The sequence below is a fragment of the Carcharodon carcharias genome, chromosome 5 (genome assembly GCF_017639515.1).
Source record: "Carcharodon carcharias isolate sCarCar2 chromosome 5, sCarCar2.pri, whole genome shotgun sequence".
NCBI lineage: Eukaryota > Metazoa > Chordata > Chondrichthyes > Lamniformes > Lamnidae > Carcharodon > Carcharodon carcharias.
In genome coordinates, this window is record NC_054471.1 from 158,385,785 (window position 1) to 158,408,104 (window position 22,320).

At 45.4% G+C, this 22,320-nt stretch overlaps 1 protein-coding gene across 2 annotated transcripts in view; it reads right to left on the reverse strand.

Moving 5' to 3' along the window:
- Nucleotides 1-22,320, reverse strand: part of capn9 (calpain 9) — a 64,600-nt gene that overhangs the window by 36,522 nt on the left and 5,758 nt on the right. For both annotated transcript variants that reach the window (XM_041188441.1, XM_041188440.1), the window contains exons 2-7: nucleotides 11,949-12,018; nucleotides 7,615-7,733; nucleotides 6,633-6,766; nucleotides 4,368-4,536; nucleotides 3,842-3,925; nucleotides 204-289 (exon numbers count right to left, since the gene is read on the reverse strand). In XM_041188441.1, coding sequence (XP_041044375.1) covers nucleotides 204-289; nucleotides 3,842-3,925; nucleotides 4,368-4,536; nucleotides 6,633-6,766; nucleotides 7,615-7,733; nucleotides 11,949-12,018 — 662 coding nt within the window. The remainder of the gene's footprint in view (nucleotides 1-203; nucleotides 290-3,841; nucleotides 3,926-4,367; nucleotides 4,537-6,632; nucleotides 6,767-7,614; nucleotides 7,734-11,948; nucleotides 12,019-22,320) is intronic.

Genomic DNA, 22,320 nt, shown 5'->3' on the forward strand with positions numbered 1-22,320 from the left:
AATCCCCCTCACTGTACTGTCCCCTACTACCACTACATTCCTTTTTGCTCCCCCCACTTGAATGGCTTCCTGTACCACAGTGCCATGGTCAGTTTGCTCATCCATCCTGCAGCCCCACTCTCATCCAAACAATATGATGTATTGGATTGTGCTGTGATGATGTGCTTGCTCCTCTTCTACTCTATGGTTTATCCATCACCTACTCGTCACTCCAGGGTCCGTTCCATTCTACTTGACCCCAAGGATTTCTTACACGGATCAGCTGCACTGGTTGGCCTCTGGAGTTCACCTTCAAAAGAAACATGAGAAAAGAGAACCAGTTCACATTCATAGTCTGCCTCAAGGTTAAAATAAAAGCATCAAGAAAGATAAGAGATTTATTCCAGTACTTCCAGTGGGGAACTGTGCTCAAAGGAAGCCCATCTTGGAAGCAAGTTCAAAAACACTCGACTCCTCAATTCTATTTGAAGGCCCTCCTGCCACTCTCTCCCCCACACCCTACCCTCCCCCAACGCCCCCAGGAGTATAGGTAGGAGATTGGGGGGGAGGGACGAAAGGATTATAACTATGCACCAATGTATTTCTGTATAAGTATTAGATAAAGCAGGGGTGGGAAAACTACGGCCTGTGGGCCAGATGTGGCTCGTGGAATCTTTCGATCAGATCAGGCCATCCAGGGGCTCCAAGCACCACAGGAAGTAGTTTCAGATGTTATCCAATGAGTGAGGAAGAGGGGGATCCTATCATGGTTCTGGGGGGGAGAGGAAGGTGTGAGGGCGGATGCTCGGGAGATGGTCCGGACACAGTTGAGGGCCCTGTCAACCACCATGGGTGGAAAACCTCGGTTAAGGAAGAAGGAAGACATGTCAGAGGAACTGTTTTTGAAAGTGGCATCATCAGAACAGATGCGACGGAGGCGAAGGAACTGAGAGAATGGGATGGAGTCCTTACAGGAAGTGGGGTGTGAGGAGCTGTGGTCGATGTAGCTGTGGGAGTCGGTAGGCTTATAATGAATATTGGTGGACAGTCTATCACCAGAAATTGAGACAGAGAGGTCAAGGAAGGGAAGGGAAATGTCAGAGATGGACCAAGTGAAAATGATGGACCCGCATGGGCCCCAGTTATGCCTGTCTCTTTTTGGGGTATGTGGAACATTCCTTGTTCCAGTCCTACTCAGGCCCCCTCCCACAACTCTTTCTCAGGTACATCAATGACTGCTTTGGTGCTGCTTCATGCTCTCGTCTGGACCTGGAAAAATTTATTAATTTTGCTTCCAATTTCCACCCCTCCATCATTTTCACATGGTCCATCTCTGACACTTCCCTTCCCTTCCTTGACCTCTCTGTCTCAAATTCTGGTGATAGACTGTCCACTAATATTCATTACAAGCCTACTGACTCCCACAGCTACCTTGACTACAGCTCCTCACACCCCGCTCCCTGTAAGGACTCCATCCAATTCTCTCAGTTCCTTCGCCTCCGTCGCATCTGTTCTGATGATGCCAATTTCAAAAACAGTTCCACTGACATGTCTTCCTTCTCCCTTAACCGAGGTTTTCAACCCATGGTGGATGACAGGGCCCTCAACCGTGTCCAGCCCTTTTCCTGTGCATCCGCCCTCACACTGTTCTCTCCCTCCCAAATCCATGAAAGGGTCCCCCTTGTCCTCACTTATCACCCCACCAGTCTCTGCATTCAAAGGGTCATCCTCCGCCATTTCCACCAACTCCAGCATGATGCCACCACCAAACACATCTTCCCTTCATCCCCCCAGCGGCATTCTGCAGGGATCATTCCTTCTGGGACAGCCTGGTCCACTCCTCCATCACCCCCTACACCTCAACCCCCTCCCACGGCACCTTCCCATGCAACCGCAGAAGGTGCAACACCTGCCCCTTTACTTCCCTTTTCCTCACCATCCAACGGCCCAAACACTCCTTTCAAGTGAAGCAGCATTTCACTTGCACTTCCCTCAATTTAGTCTACTGCATTCGCTGCTCCCAATGCAGTTTCCTCTACATTGGAGAGACCAAACGCAGACTGGATGACCGCTTTGCGGAACACCTTCGGTCTGTCCGCAAGCATGACCCCAGACCTCCCTGTCACTTGCCATTTCAACACTCCACCCTGCTCTCATGCCCACATGTCCGTCCTTGGCCTGCTGCATTGTTCCAGTGAAGCTCAATGCAAACTGGAGGAACAGCACCTCAACTTCCGACTAGGCACTTTACAGCCTTCCGGACTGAATATTGAGTTCAACAACTTTAGATCATGAACTCTCTCCACCCCCTTTCCGATCCCCCTTTTTTCCAATAATTTATATAGATTTTTCTTTTCCCATCTATTTCCATTATTTTTAAATGTATTTCCATCCATTGTTTTGTCTCTATCTTTTAGCCTATTTTGATCCCTTCCCCCCACCCCACCCCCAGTGGGGCTATCTGTACCTTGCTTGTCCTGCTTTCTACCCTTAATGTCACTTATTAGCACATTCCTTAGATAATATCACCACCGTCAACACCTCTTTGTCCTTTTGTCCATGACGTCTTTTGGCAATCTCCATCTATTACTGGCCCTCTATCCAGCTCTACCTGTCCCACCCCCCCTTAAACCAGCTTATATTTGACCTCTTTTCTATTTTTCCTTAGTTCTGTTGAAGAGTCATATGGACTCAAAACGTTAACCGTGTTCCTCTCCGCAGATGCTGCCAGATCTGCTGAGTTTTTCCAGGTATTTTTATTTTTGTTTTGGATTTCCAGCATCCGCAGTTTTTTGTTTTTATCATGGAAAGAGGAGTTTTGCTCATTGAGATGTAGAAGGGAAGGGGGATTATCTACCTGGCTACCAGTCTTGTGCTGCACTATTAGACCTCATGCTTAACTTGACAGGAATTGGCAAAGGGTAAAAGTTCTCCAGTATCCATTATAATATGTCCTTCTACAATTCTTGTAAGGTTTTCAAAGTAGAATATACATGATTCTGACCTGGTCTTTCTGAGGGTTTTATGATTAATTCAGCACAGGGCAGTCATTTCCCAAGCAGTGGAGGCACACTGTGAGGGTTGGGGGGCAGCATCCATGGAGGAGCATTGAGAGCAGCACAATGTGTACATAAATCCAATGATTTCTGCTGACTTGGTACAGTTTGCAGAGGACAGTGGCCCAAGGGAAGGACATATTTTTGACCAGGAAATGTTTGGCGGCTGGACTGGATGTGATGGTCTGCGTTATCAAATAACGTGGACTTGGTAGCACCAGGGTTTAATGGCCCTCCACACAATTTCCATACGCAGACCGGACCCTCAGGCTGAAGTGCTTGCCCACCCCTATAATAAAATGTTCTGAACTTTCCTACATTTCTCTATGTTACATCACTGGGGCTGAGCTGCACAGTCTAAGGAGGTCCCCGATTCTTTCCCTGAGTCTGTGCTTAGTCAGCTGACTTTACATGGGATGAGGGCATGAATGTTGTAATTGGGCTCAGGACCCCTGGGCTAGGGAAAAGGAAACCAGCCTGTGTTGTGGTGCCTGGCCACCATCCAGCTACCCCTGCTGGAAAATGATGTGTGCAGGCACCAGGTAAATACAGGATCGAGCTCAGCTACAATGCAGGTCTTGGTTAAAATTAGCCTTAGCCCACTAGTACTCAAAGACAAGGCTGACTCCTGAACAATGTTCATTGAGATAAGCTGCCTTAATTATGTCCACAACCCCGAACCACAGCAAGGAGAAAAGAGTGTGGTCAAGAGAAGAAAGATTACACACAGTTCAATAAAGCAGCATAATGATTAGAATCTATTAGCACATCCAACCAGAAATACACGCTCGTATCAGAGAGCTCACCTGATCCAAACCGGTAACAGAATATGCATGTCCTTTGACAAGTCCTGTCGTGGTGCGAGCTTCTGTTTCAGTCGCACTCGTAATCTTCAAAAATGAAAAGATTTGCACTGTGTTAACATTGTTAATGGTTTAGGTTTACAGGGCCTGCCACATTTAATGGGCCCTTTGATGCCAACACAACTGACCCATTATATGCAGTTTCCTTTCTTTACAAATTCAGTTGTGGTCCAAAACAATTTTTTCCCTGCCCTGAAGTTATTGAAAGACAAGAAGATTCCACTGTGCTTGCAAATAGATCGCCATGTCTTCTGAGAGCAAATTTGAGTGAACACCCATCTTTACTGGAAATAATCCACACACCAAATACTCAGTCTTTGGAACTGGCAACAATAGTTAGGGCAGATGGTTCCCGCTATTTCCCCCAATTGAAATGTGTGCAGTTTAAACATTGGCGGTTAAGTAGTGGGGACCATAATTACAAAATTATTTTGAATGGAAATCCTCACATACGATTTTGAATACTCACGTCAATGGAACATCCCAACATGGAGCCCCGTTTCAATGCCTTTTGAATGAGGGTATACAGTTTTGGGGGCGCCTCTTTCAAATCAAATGTCTCTCCCATGCCACCAGTAAAGTCTTCCATGGCCTCTAATGTGCTGCCCCCTTTCAGCGATTCATAGCTGCCGTATAGCCTGTTAATACACAAAGACAGATTAACACCGTCAAAGTGCACATTCTGCTCATTTTGAAAAAGTAATCCAGTCCCATTTGTGTTCAGCTTTCACGGTTCTCCTTACACATCCTTAATGTCAAGGAGAGTAATGGCAGGGCCTCTGTCCTTCATCTAATCAGTTGGATCAGCGGGACTAGGGACTTCCTGCTCTGGAATGGAATGAAATCCATTCCAATTTCTGAATGGAAATTATATTCCATCATTTCATTTTAGCAGCTTTCATTATTCCTGTTGTGTAGAATATTTCTACATCTTTTCACAACTTCAAGATGTCCCAAAATACCTTAATGCCAATGAAGTACTTTAGAAGTGCAGTCACTGTTGTAACATAGGAAACGTGGCAACCAATTTGCACACAGCAAACTCTCATAAACAGTAATATGATAATGAACCAGTTAATCTCTTTTTATGGAGCCAACTGATGAATTAATATTGGTTAAGACACTGGGGAAGAGTTCCCTTGATCTCCTTTCAAATAGTACCATAGGATTTGTTAAGTCCACCTAAGAGGGAAGGCGGGGCTTCGGTTTAACATCTCATCTGAAAGCCGGCACCTCAGACAATGCAGCACTCTCTCAGTACAGCACTGGGAATGCAAACCTCAAGTCTCCAGAGTGGGACGTTAAACTATGACCTTCTGACTCAGATGCTACAGCCGACACCGAGAACAACATCTCTGATATCATCCATTAATAAAGTTGATCCATTTATACCAGATCCTTCTAATTCTGGAGGATATTCAATTGGCTAACAGCAAGCACATCCATCATTCCCAAGAAAATGATCATTTGACAAAAGCTACAGAGAGAAAACACAGTGGGACAAGGAGGAAAACTCTGGTAGACTCATTAAATGGGAAATATGCACACATGTCACTACATGTTATACCCTGGATCAAGTCTATGAAGGGTACTCCATGAGAGTGAATCTGGCAACTTAGTGGTTTACGTTACTGCACTAATGAGCCAGAGAATGTGAGTTCAGAATTCCACCAAAGCAGTTTGTAGAACTTTAACTCAGTTTAAACAAATTCAGACTTAAGAAGCTGGTATCAGTAAACATTCGGTCAGGGAGCAGGAGTAGGCCATTCAGCCCCTTGAGCCTGCTCCACCAATTAATAAGATCATGGGTAATCTGATAATATCCTCAAATCTGCATCCCACCTACCGCCGATAACCTATCACCCTCTTGCTTACCAAGAATCTATCCACCTTTGCCTTAAAAATACTCAAAGACTCTGCTTCCACCACCTTTTCAGGAAGAGAGTTCCAAAAACTCATGACTCTCTGAGAGAAATTATTTCACCTCATCTCCATGTTAAATGGGTGGGCCCTTTATTTTTAAACAATGATCCCTAGTTCTAGAATCTCCCACAAGAGGAAACATCCTCACCACATCCACCCTGTCAAGACCCCTCAGGACCTTATATGTTTCAATCAAATCAAAAAGTGATAATGGAGCTGTTAAATTGTCATGAAAAATACAACTGCTTCTCTGGTATCCTTTAGGGATGGAAACCTCCTGATACGCAACTCTAGTCCTACACTACCGTGGTTTAATGTTGCCAGTTCTCTGAGATTGTTCTTGAATCTCCAGAACACTGTTGCCAGCAATGCAGGGGAGAAACTCATAGAGTTGTTAAAAATAAATGAACATTGTGCATTGTCCTTGAACATTTTAGTTTATTTGTCACAAGAATATTGGATATGGGAGGGAAAAAAAGGCTACTTGACCAGCTGGGGCAGGGAGGCTGGATGTCTTGACATGAATCCTCCGGGAATGTGGCCAACCGGAGTTGGCAGGTTTGGTGTGGTTGACCCCTATCTGCCAACAGAAGGGCCCACCACCAGCTTCTCAGGGAAACGACAGGATGGGCAATAAATTCTGGCCTTGCCAGCAAATGCCCACATCCCAGTAATAAATAATCAGGTAATATCTGGGAAAAGCTTTGAAATCTCAGAAGCCGAAGGAGTTGATAAGAGAAATGAAAATGTCATAAAGGCATATTAGAGTTTCCATGAAGAGATTGTAGGCAATGTTAGTGTCTATACTCACTTGGCATAGGCCTTTTCCAGTAGGGCACTCCAGAACTCATTATTACTGGCAGAGTGTAAAAACACCAGACGGTTTCTAAAGGTTGGCAAACGGTCATCAATTATGATGTCCACCCACTCGTTATATTGCCAAAACTAGGGAAAATTAGAACGATGTTACTAATTTTACAAGGCAGTGAAATAAACCCAGAAAATAAAATTCAGTTAATAGTTTCACTCAAGTTACCAACATGATACCAGGGACTTCAGTTATGTGGAGACATGTTTTATTCTTTAATGGGATATCAGCATTGCTGGCAAGGCCAGCATTTATTGCCCATCCCTAAATCCTCTTGAGAAGGTGCTGGTGAGCTGCCTTCTTGAACCGCTGCAGTCCATGTGGTGTAGGTACACTTACACCCAGTTTTTTGCACACTGTGTTGACCTGCTTTTCTCAATGTCCTTGGTTCTATTTCATGCTGGTTTTTGAAGCTTTATCACTATTGATCTGTAATATCACTCTCACTTGGCCCTTTCCCTTATTAAAATTGCAGCTAAACTATCTGGTATTTATCTCATTGCTACCTGCAGGATTTACGTGCAAATTAGCTGCGCATTTCCACATTCCAAAAGAGACTACATTTCAAAATAATTCATTGGCCACTGTTTTGATATAGCCTTGAAATGCATTAATAATTGCAAGAAGTTCTTTGTCCTTTCACTTTTCCTTTCATTTTTGGCTCTACGTTTTCCTTCATTCTCTCCCTTGTCCTCTCTCCTTCATTTCTTGTTGTCCTCTTTCCCGGACCTTATAGCCTCTTTCATTTCTTGTTTCCTGCTGGTCTCTCTTTCCTCATTTTCACCTCCTCCTGCCCCTCTCATTCTCTTCCACCTCCTCCTCCCTGACTGGTTCATCTCATGCTTAAATCCTTATTGGCACAATTTGCGAAGGAGAGTAATTATCAACATTGACCATCCTGTCTTCAGAAGCTCAAATTCCATACCCGAAAGTGGAAGATTCCAGCGTAATTACGGTCAAATGTCTGTTCCAGAGGAACAACCTGGGCCATTATCTTCTGATTAAGAGTCAGCGAAGCTACAGCAGCAAGGAACCAGCAATCCCCTAGCGAGAGAAGACAGACCAGTTGTTAACAAACTCAACTGCAAGTCAGGATCAGAAGTACTTTTGGCTACAAAGATACATTGCAGTTTTGACAGACAGATGTGTGTAGCTTTAGACTCAACAGTAATACAATCCCCACCACTTAACATGTTGGCAGTGGATCTAAGTCAGAAGATTGAGGGTTTGAGAGCCACTCCAGAGTGTTGAACCCACAATCCAACTCCATTGCAGTACTAAGATAAAAACAAAAAACTGCGGATGCTGGAAATCCAAAACAAAAACAAAAATAAAAATACCTGGAAAAACTCAGCAGGCCTGACAGAATCTGCAGAGAGGAACACAGTTAACGTTTCGAGTCCGTGTGACTCTTCAACAGAACTAAGGAAAACAGAAGAGAGGTGAACTATAAGCTGGTTTAAGGGTTGGGGGGGGGGGGGGGGGGGGGGGGGGGGGGCGGGGGTGGAGGTGGGACAGGTAGAGCTGGATAGAGGACCAGTGACAGGAGATTGCCAAAAGATGTCATAGACAAAAGGACAAAGTGGTGTTGAAGGTGGTGATATTAGCTAAGAAATGTGCTAATAGGTGACATTAAGGGTAAAAAGCAGGACGAGCAAGGTACAGATAGCCCTAGTGGGAGAAGGGATCGAAATAGGCTAAAAGGGAGAGATAAAACAATGGATGGAAATACATTTAAAAATAAAGGAAATTGGTGGGAAAAGAAAAATCTATATAAATTATTGGAAAAAAGGGGGATCGGAAAGATGGTGGGGATGTAGGAGAGACTTCACGATCTAAAGTTGTTGAACTCAATATTCAGTTCGGAAGGCTGTAAAGTGCCTAGTCGGAAGATGAGGTGCTGTTCCTCCAGTTTGCGTTGAGCTTCACTGGAACATTGCAGCAGGCCAAGGACAGACATGTGGGCATGAGAGCAGGGTGGAGTGTTGAAATGACAAGTGACAGGGAGGTCCGGGGTCATGCTTGCGGACAGACCGAAGGTGTTCCGCAAAGTGGTCACCCAGTCTATGTTTGGCCTCTCCAATGTAGAGGAGACCACATTGGGAGCAGCGAATGCAGTAGACTAAGTCGAGGGAAGTGCAAGTGAAATGCTGCTTCACTTGAAAGGAGTGTTTGGGTCCTTGGACAGTGAGGAGAGGGGAAGTAAAGGGGCAGGTATTGCATCTTCTGCGGTTGCATGGGAAGGTGCCGTGGGAGGGGGTTGAGGTTAGGGGGTGATGGAGGAGTGGACCAGGCTGTCCTGGAGGGAACGATCCCTGCAGAATTCCACCAGGGGTGGGTGAAGGGAAGATGTGTTTGGTGGTGGCATCATGCTGGAGTTGGCGGAAATGCCGGAGGATGATCCTTTGAATGCAGGGGCTGGTGGGGTGATAAGTGAGGACAAGGGGGACCCTATCATGGTTCTGGGAGGGTGAGGTGTGAGGGCGGATGCACGGGAGATGGGCTGGACACGGTTGAGGGCCCTGTCATCAACTGTGGGTGGAAAACCTCGGTTAAGGAAGAAGGAAAACATGTCAGTGGAACTGTTTTTGAAAGTGGCATCATCAGAACAGATGTGACGGAGGCAAAAGAACTGAGAGAATGGAATGGAGTCCTTACAGGAAGCCAGGTATGAGGAGCTGTAGTCAAGGTAGCTGTGCGAGTCGGTTAGCTTGTGGACAGTCTATCACCAGAAATTGAGACAAAGAGGTCAAGGAAGGGAAGGGAAGTGTCAGAGATGGACCATGTGAAAATGATGGAGGGGTGGAAATTGGAAGCAAAATTAATAAATTTTTCCAGATCCATACGAATGCATGAAGCAACACTGATGCAGTCATTGATGTACCGGAGAAAGAGTTGTGGGAGGGGGTCGGAGATGGACTGGAACAAGGAATGTTCCACATACCCCATAAAGAGACAGCCATAACTGGGGCCCATGCGGGTCCATCATTTTCAAATGGTCCATCTCTGACACTTCCCTTCCCTTCCTTGACCTCACTGTCTCAATTTCTGATGATAGACTGTCCACCAATATTCATTACAAGCCTACCAACTCCCACAGCTACCTCGACTACAGCTCCTCACACCCCGCTTCCTGTAAGGACTCCATCCCATTCTCTCCTTGATGGATGATGCTACCACCAAACACATCTTCCCTTCGCCCCCCCCGGCAGCATTCGCAGGGATTGTTCCCTCGGGACACCCTGGTCCACTCCTCCGTCACCCCCTACACCTCAACCCACTCCCACAGCACCTTCCCATGCAACCGCCCCTTTACTTCCCCTCTCCTCACCGTCCAAGGACCCAAACACTCCTTTCAAGTGAAGCAGCGTTTCACTTGCACTTCCCTCAATTTAGTCTACTGCATTTGCTGCTCCCAATGTGGTCTCCTCTACATTGGAGAGACCAAACGTAGACTGGGTGACCGCTTTGCGGAATACCTTCGGTCTGTGCGCAAGAATGACCCAAACCTTTCTGTCGCTTGCCATTTCAACACTCCACCCTGCTCTCATGCCCACATGTCTGTCCTTGGCCTGCTGCAATGTTCCAGTGAAGCTCAGCTCAAACTGGAGGAACAGCACCTCAACTTCCGACTAGGCACTTTACAGCCTTCCGGACTGAATATTGAGTTCAACAACTTTAGTTCATGAACTCTCTCCTCCATCCCCACCCCGTTTCTGATCCCCCTTTTTTCCAATAATTTATATAGATTTTTCTTTTCCCACCTATTTCCATTATTTTTAAATGTATTTCCATCCATTGTTTCATCTCTACCTTTTAGGCTATTTCGATCCCTTCCCCCCACCCCACCCCCATTAGGGCTATCTGTACCTTGCTCGTCCTGCTTTCTACCCTTAATGTTACCTATTAGCACATTTCTTAGCTAATATCACCACCTTCAACACCTCTTTGTCGTTTTGTCTATGACATCTTTTGGGTATCTCCACCTATCACTGGCCCTCTTAACAAGCTCTACTGGTCCCACCACCGCGCTCCCCCCCACCCCCCACCCCCCCCCCACCCCACCCCCCCCCCCCCCCCACCTTAATCCAGCTTATATTTCATCACTCTTCTATTTTTCCTTAGTTCTGTTGAAGAGTCATACGGACTCGAAACGTTAACTGTGTTCCTTTCCGCAGATGCTGCCAGACCTGCTGAGTTTTTCCAGGTATTTTTATTTTTGTTTCTGTTTCCATTGCAGTACTGATTGGGGAGTGCACTGCACTCAGAGGTGCAATCTTTTTGTATGAAGCACTAAACTGAGGCTCTACCTGTTCTCTGAGGCGAACATAAAAGATCCCACATTATATTCAAAGCAATTATATCTGATGTCCTGATCAATAGGTTACCTGACATGCCATTGTGTTTAAGCTGGGGAATGGAGCTTTCTGGGTGCTGGTGACCTGCGACCCTTGACCTCATTGACCTCCATTTGCAGGGTCAAGGGACACTGTTCACAGAGCAACTGGGACACCCATTCTGGGTGAGGGATGGGAGAAGCTGTAAGATCGTGCTGACCTAAAGAATTCTGAAATTTGCCTGAGGAACTTCCCAGAATTTTTTTTGCCTCTTATTGGCCCTGGGTTTTTTTTGCCTCTTCCAGGAGATTACATGGCTCTTAGGTGGGGGAGCTAGGGAAAGAAGTGTTTAACCATGATGCTCCAGCCATCATTGTCTGGGGCAGGCTTGATTGATCAAATGATATTTTCCAGTCGGACAATTCCTTATGAAAGAAGATTATCTCCCGTTTGTATCATAGACTGCGGGTTCTCTGTAGTAATCAGTCGCTCTAAGTTGAATGCAGCCAGGGAGATAGACCCTGGAGCCTCCAGTGTTAACCCACTGTTGTGCCCCATCAGCACTGAATGTCAGCGATGCACCTTGTCTCCAGCATTGGTGTGGTTACAGATACAGGAATACTGGCACATGTGATAGCATTCCCAAACTTGCCTCTTATTTTTGGACACCATGGCACACATTGAGGCCACATTGCCCAGCAGCTTTGGGAAAGACAGCAGTATGGAGACAGAATAATAGGGCATCATGTGGGAATATCTTGGTACCATACCAATTAGATGCCACCCTACTAACCCTACATACTGCTGGCCCAAATGCTCAAATCACAACCTCTGGAGAGTTGGGACCATTTCTTCTCCTGCCCCCCCTCCAAAATGACAACTTCATTGTCCATGGCAACTTAAGGTACAATTTATCCCTTACCCAGGTCTCCTTGGCAGATGTCTGTCCTCGATGCTCCATCAATAACAAACTTTGGATCACTTGAAATCTCCTGCAAGCAAACCAATCAGTTGATGAGATTTTTTCAGAAGACTATCCAATTAGTCCCTCCCACCCCTGCTCTTCCCCACAGCCCTGTAATATTTTCCTATAGTTACTACTGAATCTGCTTCCACCACCCTTTCAGGCAGTGCATTCCAGATCAAAAGAACTCACTGTGCAAGTAGAAAAAAATTCTCCTCATTGCCCCTCTGGTTACATAAAATTTCACTGAATTTACAGCATTGAAACAGGCCATTCAGCCCATCTGGTTCATACTGGTGTTTATGATCTATACATTTATCTAGCATCCTCTTAAATGCATCCATCCTATTCGCCTGAATCACTCCTTGGATTGGATTTTATGCTAAGAATGGGTGTCCTGCATCCGATTGGCACAGGGGCTCAGGAAGGAGGTACACACCCCTCTTTCACTGACCAGCAGTCCACTGGGTTAAACCAACCGGGCTACACGTTGAGCGCAGACCTCTCCTGCTACTTGTTATATCAGAGTGGCCATGGGATGAGGCTCTTAATTGGGCATCAACTGGCCACTTAAGGGTCTCAATTGGGTCACAGATGGTCGACCCAACCACACCTCCCCTGCCACTGATGAAATCGTGGCAGGGGAAGAAGTGGGGGACCAGCAGCAGATACATTACCGATGGTATAGCACCCTAATTTACAGATCCAGCCACCTGTTTTCCTGACCACAGGTGGCCGGTAAAATTCAGCCCCTTTTGTAGTAAGTTCCACATTCTCACTCTGGGTAAAGACGCTTTTTATTGGGTTTATTTGTGACTATCTTATATTTACGGCCCCTAGTTTTTGATTCCTGTGGAAACATTTTCTCTACATTCACCCTATCAAACTCCTTCATAATTTTCAAACTTCCTCTATCAAATTATCTCTCAGCCTTCTCTTTTCTAAAGAAAAGAGTCTTAGCCTGTTCAATTAATCCTGATAGTTCCCTCTCAGCTCTGGTATCATCCTTGTAAATCCTTTTTTGGACCTTCTCCAGTGCTCCTTTCTGTATTATGAAGACCAGTACAGTTCACAGAATTCCAAGTGTGGTCGAAATGAGTTTCTGTACAAGTTTAACATCATTTCTCTGCTTTGCCTCAGTGCCTTATCTGCAGTTTTTTATGGTTTCATTAACCTGTGTTGCTACTTCTAATGATTTACGAAACTGTAGCCTTTGCTCCTCTACCCCATTTTTTTTCTGTGAATCGTCTGAAATTCATGTCCTCTGATCACCAATCCCCCTGCCAATGGAAACATTTCTAAACTTTCTTCTTCTCATTGTATGTCTACCTTTTCTTTGATGTTGGTACCGACCCCCTCCATTTTGCTGCCCTCGCCTACATCATTTTCAAAAATTTATCCACATCCCTTCTAAATGATGTTATATTTGGCATCAATAACCACACAGAATCCGACATTACATAAGGAGGCCAATCGACCCATCATGCCTTTGAGAGAGCTATCCAATTAGTCCCATTTCCCTACCCTTTCCCGGCAGCTCTGTAAACTCTTTCTTTTCAAGTATTTATCCAATTCCCATCTGGAAGGAACCACTGAATTTGTTTCCACCACCCTTTCAGGCATCAGGTTGCCCACCCTCTGGGATTGGCCTGGAGTCCCCAGGAATTGAAGGTCAGTCTCCAGTACACTGCTCTGTGCAACCCTGGAGAAAAATCATCAGAACATTAAAAGAGATGGTTTTTTTGTCATTTTCTTTGAACATTTCCCTTTACCAGATATAAAAATATCACAAACGGGGGAAAAATGGCCATTTGGCTGACAGTTAAGCATCATCCAATTGGGTAATGGGTTTTGTTACTTTCCAATTGGCAGAGGAAGACAGTATGTCACAAGATGGATGTGTTGGCTGATGAATGGCTGGACCATGGGGGCAAGTCATGTGATGAAACCTCCAGCAATACATTTAATCACAACTGGCAACAGCAGCATATTTCATATCATTACAACCTGCTGCATAAAAACATTCTCCTCATCTCCTCTCTGGTTCTTTTGCAAATTACCTTAAATCTGTGTCCTTTGGTTACCGAAACAGTTTCTCTCTGTTTACTCTATCAAAACCCTTCAGTTTTAAACGTCTCTATTAAATCTCCTCTTAACCTTCTCTACTCTAAGGATTCATTGCAGACTTTTTCTTTGGAATGTTGCCACTCTCAACAGTAAGAACACAGAGACTTTCACCCTTTACTCTGTAAATATTTGTAGACAGTGGCACAGCCATTGGTTGCAAAGACTCAGTGATCACTTGTCAACTTGTGGTCCCAAACTGGGTGGGAAAGCAACAGCTCATGAACCGAACCCAAGCTTCAACCATAAGGAACCCCCCTCCCCTGCCCCAAACCAAGGTCAAAGCCACACTAGAGAATCTTGCAGTGAGATTCCATGTTGGATCATGTGTGCTCCTCTTCACTGCACTTGTGTCAATTAATATTTACTAGAATGACACAAGGGATGAGGGACTTCAGTTATATGGAGGGACCAGAGAAGTTGGGATTGTTCTCCTCAGAGTGGAGGTTATGGAAAGATTTACTAGAATGGAACCATCCGCCTGGAACTGAAGAAGCTGTGATTGTTCTCCAATTTTAACTGAACTGTCTTGTGCCCCTGTTTGACAATTAATATAGGGTACATCACTCTACGGGTCAGTCATTCGTCCTGGCCAACTATCGAAGACAGTAAACTCAATGTATATCTGCAAGAATTGCTACTTGAGGCAAGAGTGACATTTCCCTGCATCAGAGTCTGCCCTATAATTTGTAACAAGAAAGATTCTCCTCCCATAAAAGCCTCTCCAAACCTTCCTTGTGACCACTTTTCCACTGCCAGTGACAGAATTACTCATGTTTCCAAACAACTAAAAGGCTTGTTCACCCATCACGCCCTGTGCTCCCTGACCTACATTGGCTCCCAGTTCAACAACGCCTCAAATTTAAATTTCTCATCCTCATCTACAGACCCCTCTACGGCCTCATCTCTCCCTACCTGTGTAACTTACCCCAGCCTGACAACCCGCCGAGATCTCTATACTCCTCCAATTCTGGCCTCTTGTCCATCTCAAATTACCTACGCTCCACCATTTGTGGCTGTGCCTTCAGCTGCCTGGACCCCGAGTTCTGGAATTCCCTCTTTAAAACCTTTCCAACTTTCTACCTCACTCCATTAAAATGTTTCTTAAAGCCTACCACTTACTGCTTCCCTTGACCCCTCTGTCCCTGCAAAGTACTGCCCCATTTCCAATCTTCCTTTTCTCTCCAAATGCGTTGAACATGTTGTTGACTCCAAAATCTGTGCCTATCTCTCCTGGAACTCCATGTTAAAACCCCTGCATTCAGTTGTCAGCCGCTGCCACAGTACCGAAACAACTCTTGTCAAAGTCACAAATGACGTCCAACGTGACTATGACAAAGATAAACTATCCCCCCATATCGTTCTCGAACTATCTGCAGCCTTTGTTAGGTTGTGCACACCATCCTTCTCCAACACCTCTCCACTGTCATCCGGCTGGGTGGGACTGCTCTCACCTGATCCATTCTTATCTATCTAATTGTAGCCAGAGAATCACTGCCAATGGCTCCTCTTCCAGCTCCCACTCTGTTACCTCTGGTGTTCCCCTTGAATCCCTCCTATTTCTCATCTACATGCTGCCTCTCAGCGAGATCATCCAAAGGCACAGTGTTAGTTTGCACTTTGACAATACCAGCTCTGCCTCACCACCGACGCTCTCAACCCCTCCGCTGTCTCTATAGTCAAACTGTTTGTCCAATCCAGGATGAGCAAAGATTTCCTCCAAATAAATATTGGGAAGACTGAAGCCATTATCTTCAGTCTGCACCACAAACTCTATTTACTAGCTATTGATTTCAAACCTTTTCTCTGGAAACTGTTTGAGATTAAACCAGACTGTTTACAACCTTGGTGAGATAGTTGACCTCAAATGAGCTACTGACCTCATACCTCCACTAACTTTAGGACTGCCTATTTTCACCTCTGTACCATCGCCTGGCTTTGCCACTGCCTTCAGCTGCTGCTGAACCTCTCATCTATGCCTCTGTCACTTCCAGACTTAACTATTCCAACTCACTCCTGGCTGGTCTTCCACAATCTACCTACTGTAAATTTGATTTCATCCAAAATTCTGCTGAATGCCCTAACTTGCACCAAGTCCTGTTTACCAATCACCTCCGTATTCGCTGAGCTATTCGGCTCCCAGTTAAGCAACACCTTGATTTTAAAATTCTCATTATTGTTTTCAAATCCCTCTATGACCTTGCCCCTCCCTATCTCTGTCATCTCCTCCAGGCCTACAACTCACTGAGGTATCTGTGATCCTCCAATTCTGGCCTCCTGAGTGTCCCTGGTTTTAATCATTCCACCATTGGTGGTCATGCCTTCAGCTGTCGATACCCAAAGCTCTGAAATTCCCTCTCTACACTTCTCCATCTCTCTCTCTTCCCCTTTAAGGTGCTCCTTAAAACCCACCTCTGTAGCAATGTTTTTGATTATCTGCCCTAATATCTTATGGCTCAGCGGCAAATTTGTTTTATAGTGCTCCTATGAAGCACCTTGAGACAATACTACATTAAAGTAGCTATATAAGTGCAATGTATTGTTGTTCATGATGCATACCCAGGTGATATTCAAAAGGCTAACTATGAGAGAAAGAGGACCAAATTTGACAGTAGATATTCATATAACGTTGGAACCCGAGGATAAAATTGCTACTAAACTGGTTCGCAAACAAGCAGGGATTGGCTGGGAAAGCTCAGCTGATTAGTCATCAACTCCACCTAGAAAGTAACTCACTGCCTGTTTTCATAACAACAGGTTGGGCTGTTTCTGCATCTTCCCTCCTTCCCCATGGTCCACCACCCTACCCCACCCCTGCCACCCACACCCACAGTAAATTTAGCTGGCACAGTATTCTCACAAAATTGCACAATACAGTGACCTGAATGGGGCATTTATGAAGCACAATAGACTTTATCAGATATTCACCAACACAAAGGAAATGCACATTATTCATATGCCTGATCAAATATGAAAGATAAAGAAAAAAAGCTTGCATTTCTGTCACACCTTCCATTGCCTCTCAGGACACTCCAAAGCATTTTACAGCAAATGAAGTACTATTAAATTTGGCCACTAGGGTAGCATAGACAATGAGGCAGCTAACTTGCACACAGCAAACTCCCATAAACAGCAGTCAGGCAAATGCCCAGATAATCTGCTTTTCAGAGGGTGAGGTGCATTGGCAGCAAGTGCAGGGAGGCTAGTTTTCAGCAGTACCCCTCACCCCTCCCACTTCACCCCTTACAGATGACAGGTCCCCCAATCAGGTACTGAGTGCCTTTGAATGCCGCCCCCCCGCCCCCCCCCACCCACCCCCGCCGAGCCCACAAGCAAACATGCCAGTGTTTGCTTGTCATGCTCCCAGCTTGGCAAGTCCCCCCTGCCCGCTACTGGGTTAACACCTGTGGTGGAAGGATGGGGCCCTTAAGTGTGCATTAATTTCCCGCTTGAGGGCCTCAGTTGGTGGTGGGGTAGGAAGGCCACCACAGACTTAAACTAGCCATGGGGAGGGCAAAAGATTCCACTCTGGAGTGGGACTTAACCTTCCACTTCAAAGGCAAGAGTCCTACCCACTAAGCAACACCAGCACTTTAACTATGAATAATCACAAGAACGGACTGATTCATCTGCACCTACAAAAATTTTAAAAAATTTTATTGTAGGGAAATGTTACAAATTTTGGGCCATCCCATGTTATTTCCCTAAAGTTTAGCACAGGTCTCTCCTGGGAGTCAGCCCTGTGTCCTATATAGCCAGGAGTTTACTTTTACCACCCAATATCTAAATACATAAGAGTGTGACTGGGGACGATTTAGGTGGTGGGGGTGATAGCTATGGGGTGGGGGTAGCTGGGGAGGATGTAACCAGGACAATGCCAGGGAAAAGGAGGTGTAACTGGGGCCAGTAAGGGGAGGGTTGGGAAAAGGTACAGTGGGATACAACTGTTGTGGGGCACGCATTGGTGTAACAGTGAGACCCCTTTGCTACATTGACTGGACACCATCATCTTCTACCAGTCTGTTTATCTTAATTACATCAGGGATGAGGGACTTCAGATATGTGCAGAATGAGATTGCCCTCCTTAGAGCAGAGGTTAAAGAGAGTTTAATAGAGATCTTCAAAATTCTGAATGCTTTTGATAGAGTAAATAAGAAGAAATTTTTTTTGATAGGTAGACAGGCAGACAGACAGACAACAGGAGGACACAGTTTTAAAATTATTGGCAAAAGAACAAGAGAGGGGATCAGGAGACTTTTTTCAAACCACAGCAAGCTGCAATGATCTGGAATGGATGGGTGGGCAGACGAGCAGGCAGACAATTGGTTTATTGAAAAATCATCATGGCGGCAGGTGTCAAACTATGATGATGATCAACTAAAACAAGTAATCATAATTAATGACATAGTTATAGACAATCATTAAACTCAAATAATCAAAGACTTGCATACATAAAGGGAGCATTTCTGCTCTCCTCCAATTCTGCCTCTTGTTCATCCCCGATTTGGTTTGATCCACCATTGGGGGCTGTACTTTCAGCTGACTGACACCTAAGCTCTGGAATTCCCTCCTTAAACCTCCCCACCTTTTTATCCCCTCCTTTAAGATGCTGCTTACAGCCGATTTTGTCCAAGTTTTCTGTCCCATCTGTCCAAGTGCCTCCCTATGTGGCTCGGTGTCAAATTTTCATCAGATAATGTTCCTGAAAAGTAACCTGGGGTGTTTTTACAATGTTAAAAGTGCTACATAAATGTAAGCTGCTGCCATTTGGCTAAAGGGGTAGCCAAATGGCCTCCTTCTGCTATAGGGTTATGGACAGAATTTCACCCACATTGGCAGGCTTGGCGGGAACAGGCGTTGGCGGTCAGGAAGCTGCCCGCTGCCCGCGATTGGTGCCAGAAGATGATGTCACATTGGTGGGCCAGTTAAGGCCTGCCCAGCATGAAATGTGAGCGGCAGCGCTCAGCACTGCCTGTATATGGGGGGCGGGGGGGTGAGCGGGGCGAGGTTCAGAGCTGCAAGAGGGAGATGAAGAGGTATAAAAAAAATAAAGAAAATAAAAATGTAATGAAACATGAGCAGGGGCATGTTATTAATTAAGTTTTAAAATTTTTATTTTATTTTTAATTGCTTTAGGAAAACTCATCCTGCCCGTGGATGAGGTTTCTAAAAAGTGTAAAGGCCGCTTGGTCTTTTAGCCTGCCCGCCAACCGCATCATTTTACACTTAGTCAGGTCGGGCGCGCGTCGGCCCCTGAGCTAAAAATTTTGCCCAACGTGTGTCGGGGAGATGAGGTTGATTCTGGTTGTGCTCACCTCACTTCACTGTCACCTCTGGTGAAGGTCTGGATGCTTGGAGTCACACAGGAGTGTTTGCTTACAGATGGTGCCAGCTGTGGCTCAGTTGGCAGCGCTTTTACCTACAAGGCCTGGGTTCAAGACCCATGCCAAGCTTAAGGACAAAAATCAAGGCTGACACTCCAGTGCAATGCTGAGAGATTCCATCTTTTGGATGAGGCTATAAACTGAAGCCTTATCTGCCTGCTTGGGTGGATGCAGAAGATCCTATGGCACTATTTCAAAGAAGAGCAGGAGAGTTCTCCCTGGTCTCCTGGCCAATATATATCCCTCAACCAACATCATTATCACATTACTGTTTGTGGGAGTTTGCTGTGTGCAAACTGGCTGCCGCATTTCCTACATGACAACAATGACTACACTGCAAAAAGTGTTTCATTGACTGTAAAGCACTTTGAGATGTCCAGTGGTCATGAAAGACACTATATAAATGCAAGCCTTAGTTTTTTTTTAATGATATGGAGAGTATGCCTTCGGAGGTCTGTGAGATTTAGGGGACTGTACAGCACAGAGGGGATCTGGTTTCAGACAAGGGAGGGAGGAAAAAGGCAAATCATTGATGAAGAAAAGTTCCAAACTCCGTGCAAAATGGGAACAGTAGTGAAAGAAAAAGTGAACCCAGTGACTTGACACCATATTCTGAAACATTAATAATAAAAGAAAATTCCCCTGGCTACCCCTCCAACAGAAGGAAGAACTTGTATAGTACCTTTCATAACCTCAAGACTTCCCAATGTGCTTTACAGGCAACTAAACAGTTTTTTTAAGGATAGTCGCTGCTGTAAAACAGGGAACACAGCAGCCAATTTGTGCTCAGCAAGCTCCCACAAATATTAAGGAGCTAATGATCAGATAATCTGTTTTAGTGATGCTGTTTGAGGAATAAATATTGGCCTGGACACTGGGTAGAACTCCCCCGCTCTTCTTCAAAACAGAGCTAGGGGGTCTTTCATGCCCACCCAGGGCCTCAGTATAAGAGTTCACCTGGATCTTGAACCCACAAACTTTCTGGTTCAAAGATGAGTGTGCTAGCAACTGAGCAACAGTTGATCAAAACACTCAGAGACTGTTTAATTAGCCGATTCAGTGCTATAGAATGAAGATTAGACAGAAATACTGACTGTGCCCCATTCCCACCTTCATTCCACCCATGAACCTCAGCAATGGAATGCAATAATACTGGAGCAGCGTAAATTCCAGTGATAGCTGACACACACCCATTACTCATTCTGCTTCAAAGACCAAAGCCAGGTTCATACAGGAGCTTTGAATCAATCAGAGTATGATGTGAGCTGCCCTTAGTGTTTCTGGTTTCACTCTGTGACTGCCTGACTATGGATTCCAGTCAGAATAATGGGATCCCCATCAGAGAGAGAGGTAGAATTCCCAACCCTTCAGGATTGTCCTGGACTCTCCAGGAATCAAAGATTAATCTCTCACACCTCTGCAACAAGGAAGCCCATGGAAAAATTCATTGGAGAGAGAGGAGTGGGCTTCCAGTTGGAGAGGCTGGTGTGTGTGTATGTGTGTATATGTTTGGGGGTTGGGAGGGGAGGGTAGCATTCACAGGAGCAGATCATGGGAGAGGCACCCAATATGGAAAGGGGGACCTTTAAGGGAGGTGTCCCTTCACCTGCTCAACACCTGAGAAGGTTGCAATGGACATCCCCACTGCCCCTGAACTCCTCCCGTCTGCCTCAAAATTGAGATCAGGTGGGATGCGACCCTTAATGGCCACTTAAGAGCCTCAACCGGGGCTTTGGTGGAGGGGCCACCCTAGGCCTCATCCACCCCATGTAAAATTACAGACATTTTGCCAGTTGGCGGAGGGCGGTGGGATGGCTGCACAGGGAATTTTATGGCCTGCAAACCTCCCATGGAATTTTGCCAAAGAGTCTGTTCCCATTCCAGTTGATCATGGAAGTAAAGGCTTTGCCAGGCAATCAAAGCTGAATGCATGGGAACGAAAGGTCACATGGTTTAACCTCCCAAAAAGTATCCAACCATGACTGGCAACTCTTAGAGTGAAGCTGTCACCAAAACCTCACTCAATCAGGAGGTGCGAGTGTCCTCAAAACAAGTACTGGGCCCTGGGACGGTGATTACACAGCATTTGACAGGAATTTTAACTTATTGCCATTCCCACCATGCCAGTGGGACACTGATACAATCAGACTGCTTTCTTTTCCACTTCATTATTTAAACACAGACATCAGTTGTAACAGCCACGGAATCAGATCCTTGTCTTTCATGAGCTCATGGTACACAATCTAACATAAGTACTCCTCATCAAATCATTCAACACAGTGCCATTTATATGGTTCTTCATTACTGAGTTCACAATTCATCACAAAGCTCTATGGGGAAGATGGTATTGTAGTGGTAATGTCACTAGACTAATGATCCAGATTAATGCTCTGGGGGGCAGGGGACCAGCTCAAATCCCACCACGGCAGCTGGTTGCAGTTATGGTGACCATGAAGCTATTACTGATGGTCATAAACCCAGCTGATTCACTAATATAATTTAGAGGAGGAAATCTGCTTTCCTTCATGCCTACATGGCACTCCACACCCACAGCAACGTGGTTGGTTCTTAACTGCTCTCTGAAATTGCCAAGTAAGGATGGGCAACAAATGCTGTCCTTATTAATAGTGCCCACATCGGTTTTTGGGTAATTTGGGTTGTGCAACAAATGCTAGCCCACATCCCATCAAAGAAATCTCAGGTACCAAGCTTCACATTCCAGCCTGACTAGTTTGCTCAAAAGACTTGTTCTTACATTCCATGCATATTAACATTAATTTACAATACATTAAAAGACACACAATGCAGACTCCAACTTCCCT